Genomic DNA, 17,718 nt, shown 5'->3' on the forward strand with positions numbered 1-17,718 from the left:
TCACGCAAAGGCGAAGGATGAGGTTTGGTGCAGGTTGATGACTTAAACGGCATTTGCTGTATACCTGCTGGGAGGACTGTTTTTTTTATAATGAATATGCAGCACAGTCACTCAAGTGAGTTTGTCTCGTCTGTCCAGGAGTTTGGAGTTACCAGGAGAAGCTCAACACTTTCTGATGCTACCGTCGTATAAACTCCAGTTGTCGACCTGTTGTGTCATCCTGTGACTAGTGCTCACTCACTCTCCTCTTTTTCCTCTCCCCTTCTCTCTCTCTCTCTCTCTGTTTTTCTGTCTCCCTTCTCCTCCCTTTTCCAGGATGTCTTCCAAGCGACCAGCCTCTCCATATGGGGGGACAGATGGAGAGGTAACCATGGCAACCAACAGACAGCGAGTGGAGGATGAGGAGAGCAAGGGACTGGGCGGTGTCATCCACCTCCCCCTGGCGTCCTACTGTGGCAAGGTGTCCCCTCGCTCGCCCCCCAACCGCATCTTGGACAGCCCCCCCAACACGGTAAGGCAACTACCGGTCCCGTGGATGAGAGCACCCGCCTATGGGTGATGGTGGCTCGGATGTGTCCAGCTGCCCTGAATGAGTTAAAATATTTCCTCCATGAACCATCAGAACAATAAACTTTCCAGTAGAGGCGTCTTCTCTGTTGGACCTTCTAAATTGGAGAGTTGAGCCCCCCCCCCCCCCACCCCCCCCCCCCCCACTCTTTCCTCCTGCTACCTACCAAACCAACCTAATGGGATCATTAGATTAGCTAAACTGTGCTAACAGGCCAGGTATTGTAGTCAAGTTACATTAAATAGTGTCATCTGCTGCTTGGCCCCAGAGAAGATTACATTTAGTGTACTGTACTGTAAATTGCAGCCTTTGTTTAAAAGGATATTTCCTGTTGTTTATTTCTTGTTATCGATGGGTGGATACCTAACATTGCATTGAAAATGAATTCTGAATAATTCCATAAATGCCTTTATGGAGTCTCCAGTAATTTTCTGACATATACACAGAAATATGTCTGCATATTGAGATTCCAAATAATTGCTTGTACATCTCCAAGCTCTCTTTTAAACGAGTGCCACCACCGATATAAGAAAAACTAGAAAACCAGACTTAAATATATGGATATTTATTTTTATAAACATACTGACATAAAATCTGAGTGAAAAGCAGTTTGTTTAGCTGGATTATTTATTTATTTATTTATTTTGAAAAAAAAAAAAGTGAAGCTTGAAAGCTACTGTGGACGCGCGCTTTCGCCTTTTATGCGCCCGCCGTTCGCCTTGAGCCCGTTTGACACGCGCTTGCGTGACTGTGAGCCGTTGCAGTGAGTCATTTTCCCGGGGATGAAGTGTGACATTGTGTGACGGTGCCGAAACGTATAGCGCTGGCATTCGCAAGTGGGCTCGTGTGTGTTTGCACAGTGGCACCTCCTGCGTGATTCGCGTTAAACATTAGCGCAGCGCTCGCAGTAAATGGCAGCCCGTCGCGTTCGCGCCACTGTACGTGCAGTGGACTGCGCTGCCGTCCTGCCGGTGACTCACGGTGCCTTCACCGTCACGTGCAGGGCTTCCGTCCGGCTGCAGTCGACTGACAGCCAGGCAGGAAACGCAGTTCTGACGTGACCCAGCGTTTATTCCAGGACACGTCACGCCTCACCTGCTCCCGGTGCCCTGATCTCTATCTCTATCTACACACACCCTGTCACAGCAGGAAAGGCTGTCAACCCCAATCAGACCCCCCCAACCCCCGTGCTGACAATAAACTCGCTATAAAACAACGAAGCAGTGCTTATGAGCTGTAACAGAAAGCTAATTCTGTAATTAGGGCTGATTAGCCTGGAGGCCCCTCCCTCAGGGGAAACTCTGCATGTGTAGGTGTGTGTGTGTGTGTGTGCATGTTCCCAGGACTTTGGTTTACAGTTGGCACCTGCCACACACACCTACACACACACTCATACATGCAAGCATACTGTACAGTGTATATATATCTATATATATATATATATATATATATAGATATATATACATATCCTCCCAAACACTGCCCAAACAGGTTATCAGGACTTTGATTAGATTAGGCCTGGCTCATTAATCTATGATCAATTTATTATAATTGCACGCATATAGTCATTACTGCCATAAATATTCTGAGCAGATCAGGGTCCTCGTTGGCGTGCTGCGAAGGAACACCTCTTGTAAACATGTGCACGTGAGGCTTGGCGGTGGTGTTCGGGGCAAGTGGGCCACGGTAATAGTGGATGTGGATTATTAAGCAGCCAGCCTGGCGGATGGGATGGCCGCTTATCTGACTGCCTGCCTGGCATGTTGTAAGATGTGTGTTAAGGTTTTTTGGGGGGGGGCTCAGAGTCAATCCCTTAGCTGAGTGTCAGCTAAGAGTGGATGAGAGACAGAGGACTTACAACAAGGCGGGATGGAGGTGGGAGGTGGTGGGGGGGGCTTTGGTGGGACTCTGAGGGAGTGGGGTGGAGTGGTTTCTCTTTCAGGGCAATTGTAGTAAAGTGATAGGGGGGGAAGTAAATGTCACATCGGCGACCGGTTGACTTGGAAGTGAGGCGGAGAGGGAGGGAGAAGAGGGTGGGGTGGTGGTGTGTGTGTGTGGGGGGGGGGATTACAGCTTTATCTTGTCATAGTAAATTAACACGGCAGCGGAGAAGCCCTCAGTTACACACTGACCTCTTCATCCCGCCTTCCTCGCCTGCCTGCTCCACTTTAGCCTGGCCACTTTACCTGCCTGCCGCAGCTGTAGACCCGCACGCAGAGTGAAAACACCACTCCGGCACATTTAAAAAGCCTGAAATGTGTCGGATTATACCCTTTTTTAATTTAGTTTCTTTTTTTTTTTTTTTTTTTTTTTCACAAAACGCAGCTCTGGGGGAGAATAGCGCCGCTCATAATGGTGCGCAAATGAATGTCGTTTAGCTAAAAGGCTGCGTGTTTTTTTATTTTAACCGATCGTGAAGTTCTCACCGTGCAGCTGGACCCTGATTGGCTGAACTCAAACGCTTGATGGGAAAAAATTGAAGTAGCGAGTCGGCGAGGTCAACCAATCAGCACCCAATCCCATGATGCAACGCAGTCATAGAAGGGTGGGTGTACTTTTTATAATGAAAACAAAGTCAGGGTCTTCTGTAAACACGCGTGGAAAACGGTGGCTTATCTTCAAGCACTAATATGATTTTAATAACTTTCTTTTGTGCTTTGCTTTCTTTTAGATTCATTATGTTTTGCGAAATCTTTTGGCACAAAATATTTTCGCATCAGGCCGAAGAAAGCATCTTCTCCCGCGAATGTGCTAATGGACAAACACTAATTATTTCATTGACAGGCGAGATTCCCCGCTAACACCATAGGAAACTATAAAGGCATTTTTCGTCGGGCATTCTTCCTTCTTTGGTTTTCCTGCTCCTCGCCGTCGGGGGAGGGGGGGGGTCTGTGTGTCACTTGCATGTGTGATCATGCGCGCGAGCCCATGTGAATTTGACAGATTCAACGCAGCCATCGAGCAGTCTTGAGACACAGTGGTCACACTTAATTCCTGCTGCCAGTGATGCGCTAATGAATCAACGCGTCGCTTGCCTGTCGACGGCGAGGGGGTCGCGGCGGAGCGTTCGCTTCGGCCGAGGCGCCGTTTACCAACAACACAGGGAGAGAATTACAGCTGCGCGCTCGGAGATAGGGAGAGTGCGAGTGGGTAAATTACCACAAATCAGGACATTGGAATTTGTTAAATAGTGATTTTAATTACGTTTTTAATAAATATTAATACACAAAAATAATGATCTATTTCGTGGAGTACCTCTATTTTTTTAATTAGATGTTTCAACCTTCTTGGAACAGGAGGATAAAAGTAATGTTTGCCTGCTTGTCCCAGCCGGAGGGGCCTCCAAATCAAAACTGACAGTGTCTGTGTTTAGCCGTGGCATGTAAAGGGATTTGCTGTGCGTCTATATGTGTGTGTGCGTGTGTGTTTGGCAGCGGGTTGGAGGTGCGTTAAGTGTATGTCGCGAAGATTGGCAGCCCTGGCGTGGAGCTAAGTCTCACTGCCCTGCAGGAGTGATCAGTGTGTGTGTGTGTGTGTGTGTGTGTGTGTGTGTGTGTGTGTGTGTGTGTGTGTGTGTGTGTGTGTGTGTGTGTGTGTGTGTGTGTGTCGGGCAGCTGTTTCCAGCACTTCCTACTGCCACATTGTCCACGGCTCCATCCTCAGCGACGCGCCAAGCATCAAATATTGTTTTTCACGCGTACACCTTGAGCGGCCCGAGACATGTCAGGGTAAAGCCGAGAGAGCGAGGGAGCAGCAGAGGAGGAGGAAGGGAGGAAAAAAAAAAAGAGGAGAACATCATGAACAGCAGCATCTGTGCCGGCTGTAGGGAAAAAAAATAGCATTTGGATTTTTTTCCCCTCTTTTCTGGCAAGAGTTAAGTGTTTTTAAACCAGCCTCCCCTCACAGATGAGCTTAAGAAGACAAAAGTTGTTTAATTCGGTTCCATTGCAGAGGCAGTAAAAGGATAAAGAGAGTGAGGCGCAATTTTTACTTTGTTCCAGTCATTTGGAAGAGAATTGACATCTGCAAACTAAAGGCAGAACCGCCCACACGCGCCAGCCTGTCACATCCAGGCGCACATAAATACATACATCCGCGCGCACGCACACCTACGGGCGACGCGCGGCGGCTGGCTCTCTCGCTCGCTCGCTCGCTCGCCCGAATAGGAGACGAGGGCCCCGTTTACAGGACCCAGAGCTTCTGCTTGTACCTACCGAGGAGTTCACGTGGATGAAGTTTTGAGCGAAGGAGCAGGTTCACAACAGACAGCCTTCCCTCGTGTCGTCTTTTTTTTTTTTTTTTTTTTTTTATATATATATATTTGAACCCCCCTCTGTCTTTGGACTTTGCGGCACAAATCACCAGGGGAGACACACGGATTATATGCTGGGAGGCTGATGGAGAAAAAAAAAAATCATAAGCCCATTTTACGTTGCCTTTAGGATGAGGCTGTCTGTCTGACTCCTCACATAAATAATGTCACGCGGCCTAATGTAGCAGGTCTTTGAAGAAGCCGCGGCTCCCCGCTAATTCCCTTTGATTGGAAAATGACCTTCATTGTTGGACACAGCGGCGATGACATCTCCCTGGCAGCTTCTCAGCGGAGACATCCGACCACCCCTCACCCCCTGAACTCCCACCGCCCCATCTCCATCTCCGTCCTGTATTCTCGTTCTGTTTGTTTTGTTTGCGCGACATCTTTCTCGAAAGGCAGAGTGCGGCTGTTTTAAGTAGGCGCTGGATTAGATAAATGGGATGTGACAGGTGTGACCGCTGCCTTCAAGATGCCTGCCTTCCTCCCTCTCTCCCTCTCTCTCTGTGTCAACTCTCTCATTTCCTCTAATAACATCGCCCCTCTCTCTCTCTAACTCACTTTCTCCCTCCCTCCTTTTCTCCCTTCTCTCGTTCTTCGACTCCCCAACCCGCTCCGTCTCTCCCTCTGTCTCGTCGCATTTGCATGTAGTGCCCCGGTTGCTGATGCAATTTGTAACCCCCCCCCCCCCCCCCCCCCCCCCCCCCCCCCCCCCCCCCCACCAAAAAAAAAAAGCCACACATTTTAAAGTCCTGAATTTCCCTAATCTGAAGAACAGGAGCCATGGAAGACAGGGAGCAGCAACGCAAAAGACAGGAGCGTCTTGAGCTTAGAGTAGAGAGGGAGAAGAGTCCACCCCCACCCCCCCCCCACACACACACACAGACACACATACACACATCCTATCATACAGCAATATATGCCCCGCTATCACTCGTATGCACAACGGAGGAGGCGAATTAGTGAATTATTGAGCGCGCTGACTGCGAAAAACACAGACACACACACAGCATACGTGAGCGGGTCGGTGGAGTGTAGGAAACGGGCCGCTATCCTGAAAGCCCCGGAGATCTAGATAACTTCACCGTGGACTGTGATCTCTGTATTAGCTTCCACGTCCACCAGCAGCCGGCGGGTTAATGATTAGAGGCCCAAGTCTGCCCTAATACAGTATAATGTCATTAATACAGCTGCAGTGTGTGCCTCACGCACGCACGCACAACACACACACACACACACACACACACACACACACACATACACACACACACACACTGTGTGACAAAGAGGAAGTGTGTGGCCTGTGTGCCGCTGTCCCAGGTGGCATGTTGCACACTGGAGTCAGCTTAGCCAAAGATTAACCCTGTGGACCATTGACCCTCCTGTCTACAGAGCTGAGCTGGCAGGACGGCCGCCCGGCCCATCGCCTGACTTCGGCGGCCTTTTCAGCACACCTGCCTGTGGCGTAGCTCGCGCGTGACAGAGCGCCGATGCCGCTGCCCTCCTGCCTCCCTGTGTCACTGTTAATTGGGCTGAGCGGGTATTAAGTCTATCATGCAGGCTGTCCTAACAAACACAGGCCTTATCAGGTCAAAGATTAAGATGCTGGAATGTGCTTACCGCTCCGGTGCCGCCGTGTGCTTTTCGTTTCCTCACTTTAAGGACGGGCCTTCGGGGATAAATATTGTTTTTTAGGTCAAAGGTCAAACTGAGCACGTTTAGACTGTAAACTTTACACACTGGACAGCAGGAAGCGAGGAAGGAGTAATTGCAGTTTGCTTTGCCTCCAGTTGTATATAGTAGATTTTGTAGCTGCTTCTGATTGTTGTTTCATCTGCTGTGAAATTTTTTTTTTACCCTTTTCAGTCTTTTCAAAAGTTTATGGAAATGATTTGACTCCGCTCCAGAGCTTTGTTATTTCAAAAAGACGATCCACTTTGTGATTTTTTTTTTTGAGGGGGAGGTGTTTGGTTCTTTATTTGATGGAGTTGCAGCCTCAGCATTAATTGTCGCAAATCTTCCGACAACAGTAGCACCGCCGGGGCCCGGGACTCGGTACAGTAGCGTTGGACGCCCCTCAAAGCCGGGCCGACGCCGGCTTTGTGACGAAGCGTCAGCGTGACTCTCGCGAGCGTGCGTCTTTCCGCTGCCCGTTTCATGTGCTCGCTCTGTCAAGTACCTCCAAGTCTAGTCAAATGCAGATTCCAGAGGATGTGAGGGGGGGAGAACGCGAGGGAAGAAGCAGAAGAAGTGCGCCCCAACTTGAGATAACTGGCCCGGGATAAAAGTTAGACACACTGAGCTGTGAGAAGGGGAGATAGAGGGAATAAAGGGAGAGGCGGGTGGAGATAATGAGTGGGTTTATGCTACCCCCCCCCCCCCCCCCCCCCCCCCCCCCACACACACACACACACACACACACACACCCACATAAACACACACGCACCTCTTCTTCTGCATCTTAAAGTTAAACTTTTAAAACTAATAACTACCCCTCCTCTCCTCCCTCCAGGACCAGGATGGCACTAAGGGGAGCTCCCTGAGCCCCTACGCCCAGCACAACGCTACCTCACCCGGCAAAGAGGAGGGCGGGGGGCGCGCCTGCAGCGACGGGGGCTCGGCCGCGGGCGCCCTGGGGACCCCGGAGCGGCGCAAGGGCAGCCTGGCGGACGTGGTGGACACGCTGAAGCAGCGCAAGATGGAGGAGCTGATCAAGAACGAGCCAGAAGGTCAGTGGCGCGCCTGCGTCTGCGCCTGCGTCTGCGCCTGCGCCTGCGCCTGCATCTGCGCCGCTCGCGAGCCTCCTCCGGCCCACAGACAGACAGCATCAGCTGTCAGGGCCTATTGTCCACTGCGCTTTGCATATTTATAACAACCTGACAAATAAGACGCGTGTGAAGAGCCTGCAAACATACTTGGAAATCTAACCGTCCAAATGTTGCCCTGCTTCAGTTTCACGGAGGAGATGCATCGCTGCCGCGTAGACGTCTTTCTCTGAATAATCAGTGGGGGTTAAATACATCTTGTCACCTTTTTAACAACCTTCCTGGCTTGTGGGATGAAGCTCTCCCCTGCTCCCGGCCCTTGAATAAAGATTTCACAGACTGCTTAGGAGGCTAAAGCAGACTTTTTCCCAGAGCCCCAGAGCTTAGCTCCATTAGCCCCCACATTTCAATCTCAAATTTAGCCGTGGGCTAATAGTCGGAGTCCAAAAAAGAAGCCCCTAAAGATTAAATTAGCTCGTGGCCAACTCCGATTTCAACTGGGCAGTTAAACGGGTTTAAGTCACTATGAAACGCATGTGATAGTGATAATGTGATAAGGAGAACACCAACAGGTGTCCGCCTCCTTTTGGAAGATGGATTATAAATAGTACTGTGCTCCTTCGTCCACCTCTCTGTGAATTGTGTAACGCTGCACACTTGTGGACATCAACAGGCTTTCATTTCAACCTGCGATGGGGTTTTTCCTGTAACGTTCTCAAAGCGGCTGCCACTGCTGGTCAGCTCTCGCCATCTAGTTGTTTTTATTCCAGTCGATGGAGAGGCCTATCGTGGCACATTTTACAAAAACCAGAGGGTGGGGGGGGGGCTGTTTGTCGAGCCGAGCTGTAATTGAGGTGTGTTTTGGGTTGTTCGCTGCTTCACTGGACCTCGTGAACTGGCTGCACAGGGGAAAAAAAACAACAATAATGGATCTTTATGAGTCAGCCAGCGCAGCGAGAGCGACGGAGAATAAGTGAGAGAGAGGGATAGAGGAGAAGACAGGAAGGAAGGAATGAAGGGAGGGAGGAAGGAAGGAAGGGAGGGAGGGAGTAAGGAGGTGTCTTCACAGACCCCATTACCAGAGTGCCACGATGGAGCCACATCCAAACCAACACCCAGAGCATTATCTGCCTTAGGTTTAAATGAAACGTAACAAAAGGCCAAAAAAAAGACCCCAGTCCAAGCAAGGAGAGAAAGGAAGAAAGAAAAGGGAGCAAAGGCAGAAAAGAGAAGCTGAGAAAAGATGAAGAGAAGCCGAGGGAAACGAGAGGGGGGGGGGCAGACAGAAGCGACGACCGGGCGGTATTGAACACCAGATAGAAATCCCTTCTCTGTGCCCGGCTTGCTATTGTTTGGCTGTGTGGCTCACAAAGGCCATTAGCAGCAAACAGCAGGTTGGGATGAAAATTTAATGAAGGCTTTAATCATTATGAAAGGCCTGGAATATTACTGCTCCCTCTCTCGCTCTCTCTCACTTACACACAAGCTGGATCAATGACACACACACACACACACACACACACACACACACACACACACACACACACACACACACACACACACACACACACACACACACACACACACGTGTACTGTAATGTATGAACATTAACACCAGGAGGGATGTGAACGGGGGGCAAAAGACACAAAATGGGTCAGGAAGTGATCAACATCTTGAAGCTTGGCTCGTCAGAGGCAGGCCCTGAGCTACACATCGCACCCAAAACGCACACACACATACACACACAAGCAACTTTGAAAGATATAGTTTAGTGTCTGTGGCCGACGTTGCTCTACTTAGGATAGATGAATGGAGAGTGGTAGTTAGTAGGTCAGTGTGCATACGTGTGAGTGTGCTGTTTAAGCCTTTGGGAGCACAAACTGTATACTTGTGCATTTGCATATGTGTGTGTGTGTGTGTGTGTGTGTGTGCATGCCGGGAGTCCTTGGGTTTAGTCGCATGTATGTACGTGTGTTGTTGTGTTTTTTTTTTTTGCTGGCCTCTAATAAATGACTAGTCATGTTGTCCCCCATGGCCTGGCCCAACCATGCTCCACTGCTCCCTGCTCCCTCCATTCATCTCCTGTCTTACTCCACCGGCCACCTGCTACCCTGGAGAGACACACTCAGCGCGGTGCACGCGCCGCCTCCTTCAGGAGCAACACGGAGGAACGGCAGAGATGTGTTCGTGCACTCCTCCAGGCCGGAGCCGAGAGGCGGCTCGTGCTCGAGTGTGCGCGCGTGTCATTGCTTTGAACCGATGAGCATCGCGGGAGGCGCGGGGTCGAGTGGAGGCTCGGGCACGGACACCCCGAGGGAGTTTGGCCGCGCTGATGCCGCTGAACACGCGCACACCTGGGGGGGCAGACGGGTCCCTCGGACTCTCCGTTTAACCCCTCGCGACCCCTGCGCTAACGGTAATATGCTAACCCAGCTGTGGGAGCAGAGTCGTGCTCCGTAGGTAAACGGGCAGATCAATAGAGCTGCGAAGTGAGAATGAGAGAAGGAAATGAGTGGTATTAAAAGGAGGAGGAACATCAGTAAATGGGGCACAGATGTTCCTCTCGGCCCCTGGAGTGGTGCCTTCACTGCCCTGGACTTTCACCACACACTCAGCCTCATTCCACTCCTCTCATCTCCTCCTCTGTCTACATGGCAGCTTTGACTGTAAGTGGCTCTCTTTAAGTGCCAGCTGAGCTCCATCTCTGGGCCCGTCTGGTGACCCTCTGCTACCCAGCTATGGCTACCCGTCGCTGAGGCTCTGTGGCCTCGGGGACCGCTCTCTTCTTTATACTGTACTCGCTGCTGACAATAAGAGCCAACGCGGCTCCTCGGCTAGAAGGGCGAGCTTTGAGGTGGCTTATATAACACAATGCGGCCGTGTTCTAGCCGCGTGAGGATAAGGTCGTGTCACTTTGCATGCAGGGTTCATATAGGAAGCTATAATTCTACCCTGAGCCTCATTGTGTGTCTGTGCTCGACACTTCTGCCCCTGTTCTTAACGTAGTTGGGTTCAGCAAATGGTGATGCTCTCGTTTTACCGGCTGCAGCCCAGGGGTCAAACCCCTGTCTCTGTATGCTCTGAGGCTTTGATCTGGCAACCAGGAGTCACACACACACACACACACACACACACACGCACACACACACTGCAGGCAGCGGGGCAGGTTTACAACGATGCCGGCCACCTTAGGGTCAGACCAGAATGGCGTTTTTATGGCTGAGCGTGCTCACTGCTCCAAGGCACCGGTTTCCATACTGAAAATGCCAAGTCAATGACAGATGTCACGCAACACACACACACACACACACACGCAAGCTCCCAGCTCTCCCGTCCACTTCCAAGGCAAGGAGGTCCGCTTTTAGAGAGCGCTGAGGCATTTTATAGGACAGCACTTAGGCGAGGGCCATTGTGTCGCCCGAGCACACAGTGGCCGGAGCTCCCTCACGCCTCCGTACACTCCAATGGGTGACAATGGGAAGGGCGGATACACTCTGCCAGAGAGGAGGAGGAGAGTGAGGTAGAAAGGGAGGGGAGGAAAAAAGGAGCCGTACGAGTGCAGTGTCTCGTTCATCCGTCCATCAGTCCACCTCCCTACTTTGCCTAATCCTTCTACCGCTGGTCTGTCTGCGTGAGAGGGGCGGTTTCTGTCAATTCATACACACAGGCACATGCTCTAGACCCCAACGATGGCCTACACGACCTTTGCAAGTCACCGCACAGACCTGCAACTTTCAAGTGCGGAGCCCTCCGGGGGAAAAGGCAACGCACACACAGGCGCGGCCAATAGCGTGGGAGCAGCCGAACGTCTTTATGCGCTTTCCAGCCTTTGTGGGTAATTAATTAGTTGTATAAATTAACATGAAGTGCAGCAAGACTCTTAGGAGCCATTGTTTGTCCCCATCATTCTTTTGACGCTGGGAAAAGGAAGGCGAGAAAGACGACGCGGAGAAGGAGGCTGAAAGAAGTTTTCTTTGAGACGCTGAAAGGAAGTTCAGACAAGTGAGGAACAGCTTGATTTTAGTTCTAAATACACAGTCGGTGTTCGCCAAAGCGAAGCCGACATTAGGCTTATGAGACTAACTCTACCTTGAACCCTTCACAGAGGAGGTTTGACCTGCGCGTGTTGGTTTTTCTGTGCTGCCCCCTCCGATCCACTGACCCCAACTAGAGCATGAAAATCCTTCGGTGGCTCTTCTTCTGAAAGATCAAACGACTGGAAGAGAAGTGGCATCTTTTAGCAAATCTCAAACTAACTTTGACGAAACCCCGCGTTGCCCGTCAAAGAAAACCAGCTTCTTTTATTTATCGTTTCTTGCCTGCTTTACCCCGGTGTCATTGCGTCGGTGAACTTCCCCGCATTTTGCAGCAGACGGGGGGTGGTAAAAATCATCACAGACGCGGCTTGCAATTCAGATTGAGTGCAAGTGTTTTCCTCGCTCCCCTTTTCCCTTCCGAAAAAAAGGCAACGTCATAGGGCGAACCTGAGGCCTATTGTGGGGCCGGGGCCATTGTTGGCTCGATGAAAGGCGCATTCAAGTCACTTTTTCTTATTGAATTGTTTTGCGTCCGCTTTTCAACGTGGCATTCTCTTGCCAGCCTTGCGCGAGACAATCGGAGGGGATGAAACTCCTTTCTGCCATTCTCTCCAATCCAGATGAGCGATATTAGGAGCTGAATGGTGTGTGTGTGTGTGTGTGTGTGTGTGTGTGTGTGTGTGTGTGTGTGTGTGTGTGTGTGTGTGTGTGTGTGTGTGTGTGTGTGTGTGTGTGTGTGTGTGTGTGGCTTTTTCTTGCGCGTGTGGGGGGGGCGGTAGCTCAGCTTTTGTTCAATACATGGGCATAAAGGTGCTTATAGAGGAGCGAGAGGGTCCTGTGGCTTTCCTGATGGTGTGTGCGCGCTCTACTGGCCTCCTGTCGTGGCATTAAGTTGAGTACAAAGGCCTCGCATGCATGAATCAGACAGAGCTTCTATAGTGCAACTATTGTCCCATACTCACAACTTAACTGTCCTTGTATTACATTATGTGTGTATTCATAATTAGTGTGTGCACTGAATAATGTATCCCACACACACACCTTATGAATATGTTTAGGTGACTGTGTGTGTAAGTGTGTATTTGTGTGAGTCAGACTGTCCTGCATAAAGGCCTCCTGTCATTGACTCCCAAATATTAGACAGGCTCCAGTGTTTTGGCGTCCACCCATTCATTTCCATTCAACGCCACATCCCATGACCAAATCAGTGGAATTCATGATGTATCTATTCAGCTCTCTTTCATAAACTCGCTTCATTTGCCTCCTCCGTTGTTGTTGTTGTGGCGCTTTCTCTTGTTTTTTGTTATATTTGCTCTCTGGCTCTGCTCTCCCATTCCCATGGAGAGACACAGGAATGTTTTCTATGCTGCGAAATGGCTGCAAGATTAATGGGTTTTGTGTACAAGTGCGCAGACTTTTCAGTCGTCCCACAGTTGCGCGGACACATGAAATGAAAAGCGGCTGAACAATTTGAAAACTTTTCATGAAATTAAAGCACTTCAACAAAGCGATTCCGAGAATCGACGCACCGGAGGAATTGCTTCAAAAGGCCAGATGATTGCATCCTCCAATATTTTTTTTACTTTTTCGGAGGAAAAAAAAAAAGAAGAGTGGTGGAGTTAGCTGATAACTTTAGCGTCTTCCTCCATGCCGGCGGTTGCCTTCCGCGCGTGGGCGCATGTCGCACTTTAAAATGAAATTCTTGATTTCTTCCATCTTGACATTGTGCCACAGCCAAACAGGTATCGCTTCGCTGCGAGGTCTCCAGGCGCCTCTGTTAACATGCAAATGCTAAAAGAGGGAGGAATATGTGGGCTGCTCGACTTATGCATTCATGACTTTTAATGCTTAATGTCTTATTTTTCCATAGCTTTATTTTACAAGGTAAATTAGAACAATTGGTAACGCTGAGTTGTACAAGTTTCCTGAAGATAACTACTTGGTGTAACTTAGCCGCTAAAACTGCTCCACTGAGCTAAAATAAATCTTCATCTGTTATATTTGTTCTGATTTGAGACATTCTTTTGAATGGTTCACCGCGGTGGCCTCCACACCTCGGCGTGCGTGGCTGACCCTCTGTGCACTAAAGTGCGCTCTCACTTATAGTAGTAATTAATTGCGGGCGGGCAAATTGGGCATCGTCCAGCCGAGCTCTGCTTTAATTTTACCGAAGGAACAGCCAGCACCACATTAAACAGTAACATCAGCGAATGACTGATTTTTGAAGCCGTAAAGCGAATCAGCTGATCGGCATTCCTGTCTTCAAGCCCAGTAAATTCAGGTAAAAGAGAGTGACTAATGTATGCGTGTGTACTGTAGATGCACAGTGAATAGACAGGTCCTATAGTCTAAGAGCAGCACGTTGTTGGCACCTTCATGCAGCCTCTAAGCTGTAACTATAGGCTGTAATGTACTTTAAATAGACTATAAGTAAGCCCTGCTAGAGCTTTGTAGCTGTGACAGTCTCAGGCTCATGCTGTGTCTGTGTGTGTGTGTAGGCATGTCTATATATTGCATGCTAATATACTGTATATATAAATATATAAATATAAATATATATATATATATATATAAATATATAAATATAAATATATATATATATATATATGTGTGTGTGTGTGTGTGTGTGTGTGTGTGTGTGTGTGTGTGTGTGTGTGTGTGTGTATGTGTGACCCAGTTTACATTTTATAGTGCAAACAGGTTTGTGTACAAAGGGGGAAATCTGCTTAGTGCAATTTAACATCTTAACTCTAGCGCATGAGAAGCATAGAGTCGTGTCCAGCACAGGATTTGAGGCATGACATGGATGTAAAGGGGCTTTAACAGCCTGGGTGGAGGCAGGAATTAGTGTCCATCACTGTTGTTACGCCACGCTTGTGTACGCACGCATGCACGCGTACACACACACACACACACACACACACACACACACACACACACACACACACACACACACACACACACACACACACACACACACACACACGTATGTTCCATCTTCACTCCACGACGAACGCTCCAGCCTGCGCGACCCTGTTACATGAGCGCGTCAGTCATCCAGAGAGCAGCAGGTCAGACGGATGGTCACTCAGCCGGTCGGCCGATGGAGGGGAGGCCGGCTCGAGGTCGCGACTGCCGCGGAGCACGCGGTCGGCCACTCTTTGCCAGTCGTCGGCCTTTGAAACCGCAGTCGGTCGTAGGGTGGGTCCCGCAGATGAAGTAGCAGTGTCTGATTGTGAGCCCCTGAGGTCGTGACCCCTAGAACTCGGCCTGGCCTTATTTGAACAAGATGTTGCAGGAGACCCCCCCCCCCCCCCACCTCCTTTTTTTATACCACTGCGGAGCTTATGGAGCAGTCTTCACCAGCCACTCGTGTCCCAGCTTTGATGCTCCTCTGGATGGATGGCCCATACTTCTGTCTGCCTGCTTGCTGCCAGCCCCCCATCCCTCTCTCTTTCTCTCTTGCTTATCCTGTGGGATCTGTCTCTCCATCCATTCACCTCTCGCCTCCCTTCCCTGTATTTTTCACCCTCCCTCCCCGTTTGGCCCATTGCCCCTTTCCGCTTTGCTCAGGGGGAAAGAGTGCCGTGTGTTGCCTGGCAGCGTGCCCACTCTCATCGTACTCCCCCCTCATCTCTTTTTTTCCCCTACCTCATCTGAGTCCTCTCCCCATCCTCCCTCTCGTCACTTGCTTCCATTTCTCTTTCCTCCCACCTTCCCTCCATCCTTGCCCCCCCCCCACCTCCCCTTTGTCCCCGTCACTCTCTCCACCTGCTTCTAATCGCTCCCTCTCCATCTCTTTCACTCCCAGCCTCCATTCATGCTTCATTCTCCATCGCTCTCTCTCTCTCGTCCAGCCCCCCACCCCCACCCCCGCCGCCGCCTCTCCCCTCATCTCCTCCTCGCCTGGGCTCAGGAGCAGCGAACAGGTGTTGTCTCCTTTTGATTTGGGTGCGTTTGGATTAATGCTGTCAGCTCAGCTGTTAAAACAACTGCCACCGCCAGATGCCAGTCAGTTTGGGGCTGGAGCTGTCATACACACACACAGACACACACACACGCAGACACACACACACTTGCAAACATCTGAGCATACGCACAGATGCAGGCGAGCACACACAACATAACATACACACACACACACAAACACGAGGCTTCCTGGCTCGCTGTAATAACCAAGCAGCGGATCAGCTGCTCTACGCCAGTCTTGTCTGTAACCCAGGTGTGTGTTTCTGTAGCCTTTCCAAGAGTGACACTCTGACACCACACCACTGTGATCTTTAGCAAAAGGCCCCTTACTCCGGCATCTAGATTGACATATCACATCAGTGGCTTGTGATTTGTTTAAAGAAACCTTCCAAATAGTTCGTTTTTAAATAGTGAACATGTCAAAAGCGCCTTCATTTACAGCGTGTTTGTCAGTCTTTCATTTCTACATTAAGAGCTGTGGCCTTCAATGAGAAATCCCAACTTCAAGTGTGAGGCTATTGTAATCAAGCCTTTCATCAGCTGGTTTTATCACAACAGATTTTCTCTTAACGCATCCTGCACTGAGTGAATAAGCCTTCAATGAGGCCCGTTTGTATTGGCTTGGTGTATAACTGTGTTTACTCTTAGTGAAACTCTCCATTCCTAAGGCAACTCATGATTTCAGCCTCCCCCATCCCGAACCCTCCCTCTTTTTCCTCCCCTGTACACACTCACTTGTTCCTTTCTTCCCCTCCAAAACATCCAGCCTGCCCGGCTGCAGCCGGAGCGCGCCCCAACGTACAGACAGTAAACATTTCAGAAGTTTCCTTTTCTCCAACGTCCCTCACGCTTCCCCGCTTCGCCTGAACCGTTAGACGTCCGTGGTGTGAGTGTGTGTGTGTGTGTGTGTGTGTGTCCATGCGTCACCGTTCCTTTTGGCTCAGGCCTCCCCACCTACACTCAGCCCTTATCCGCCTCACAGTCCTTCGCTTTACAACGTGGATGCTTGCTGTTGAGAATTTGTGAGTAAAGTGATGATTAACTATGAATATCAATGATCAGTGGTGTGTAACGTGGCTATTTAAAGCCCTGACGTGTGGGTGGACCTTGGAAGTTTTCTGTAAGTGTGTGTGTGTTGCACGGCGGGTCGTGGAAGGGTGACGCCGGTGTCGCCTTCCGTTTTCTGCACACTCACATTCACAAGCCCAACCTATTGTGGGGGGGGCATTCGGCTCTCCATCTTTTTCTTCTGGCAGATTTTGGATCTATCTTTATCTCCTTCCCGCTCGCTGTCCGTCTCGCTGTTTCCTCTCCCACTCTCGCGCTGTCCTTCTCAAAGTGGACCCCGCGCGCTCGTGTTTATCAGCGCGCCTCGCACCAAACAGCCGCGCGGCCGCGGCGGCGCTTCGAGGGAGCCGCCCGCGCCGACACACTGGCCACTTGTTTCGCTGGGTCACGTCGGTTTGTCTGACACACTCTTTACACCCAAATGCAAACATAACCGACGCGCTGCCTAACATTGAGCCCTCTGTCCGACTCTCCCTGCCCCCGTGGTGTCGGCTTACTGTGCGAAAACACAGGCGCACGCAGGCCTTGCTACCCCCTCCGTCGCCCACTGACCGGCCCGTGGTTTGGCGTAACGAGCTTTCGTTTAATTACGCTAACAAGGTTACGGCCAAGGTTATCATACCCCACTGTAGTCTCCGCTGAGCCAAACACTGTGTGTGTGTGTGTGTGTACAATTAGCTCACTCAAAGAGTCATGGGTGTCTTGTCAGGGGGGCGATGGGGGGTGGGGAAAGGAATGTTCAAGGAGAAAAGAAGTACTAATGTGAAGAATGTATGGAAAGGAAGTAATGAAGCCAGAGTAGAAGATGAATTAGATTTCAATCAAACAGTACAGTGCTACATTTAGAAAGGTCATTCTTGTCGAAGTTCCCATAATGCAGCCCTCCCGGAGGAAACGCGCCTTTACTCCACACTCTGGGAAGGTTTCACTGGCTCTGCATTTGTGATTTAACGCGAGCGAGTCGCTCACCGCAGATGGATAAACGGCCCGACTGTGAC

At 50.2% G+C, this 17,718-nt stretch overlaps 1 protein-coding gene across 11 annotated transcripts in view; it reads left to right on the forward strand.

The window, feature by feature from the left end:
* Positions 1 to 17,718, forward strand: part of sox5 (SRY-box transcription factor 5) — a 154,106-nt gene that overhangs the window by 92,144 nt on the left and 44,244 nt on the right. For all 11 annotated transcript variants that reach the window (XM_055511423.1, XM_029164181.3, XM_041072067.2 and 8 more), the window contains 2 exons: positions 316 to 511; positions 7,393 to 7,609. In XM_055511423.1, the coding sequence (XP_055367398.1) occupies positions 317 to 511; positions 7,393 to 7,609 (412 nt within the window). In that variant the 5' untranslated portion in view covers position 316. The remainder of the gene's footprint in view (positions 1 to 315; positions 512 to 7,392; positions 7,610 to 17,718) is intronic.

This window comes from Betta splendens, chromosome 9, assembly GCF_900634795.4.
Source record: "Betta splendens chromosome 9, fBetSpl5.4, whole genome shotgun sequence".
In the NCBI taxonomy this organism is placed as follows: domain Eukaryota; kingdom Metazoa; phylum Chordata; class Actinopteri; order Anabantiformes; family Osphronemidae; genus Betta; species Betta splendens.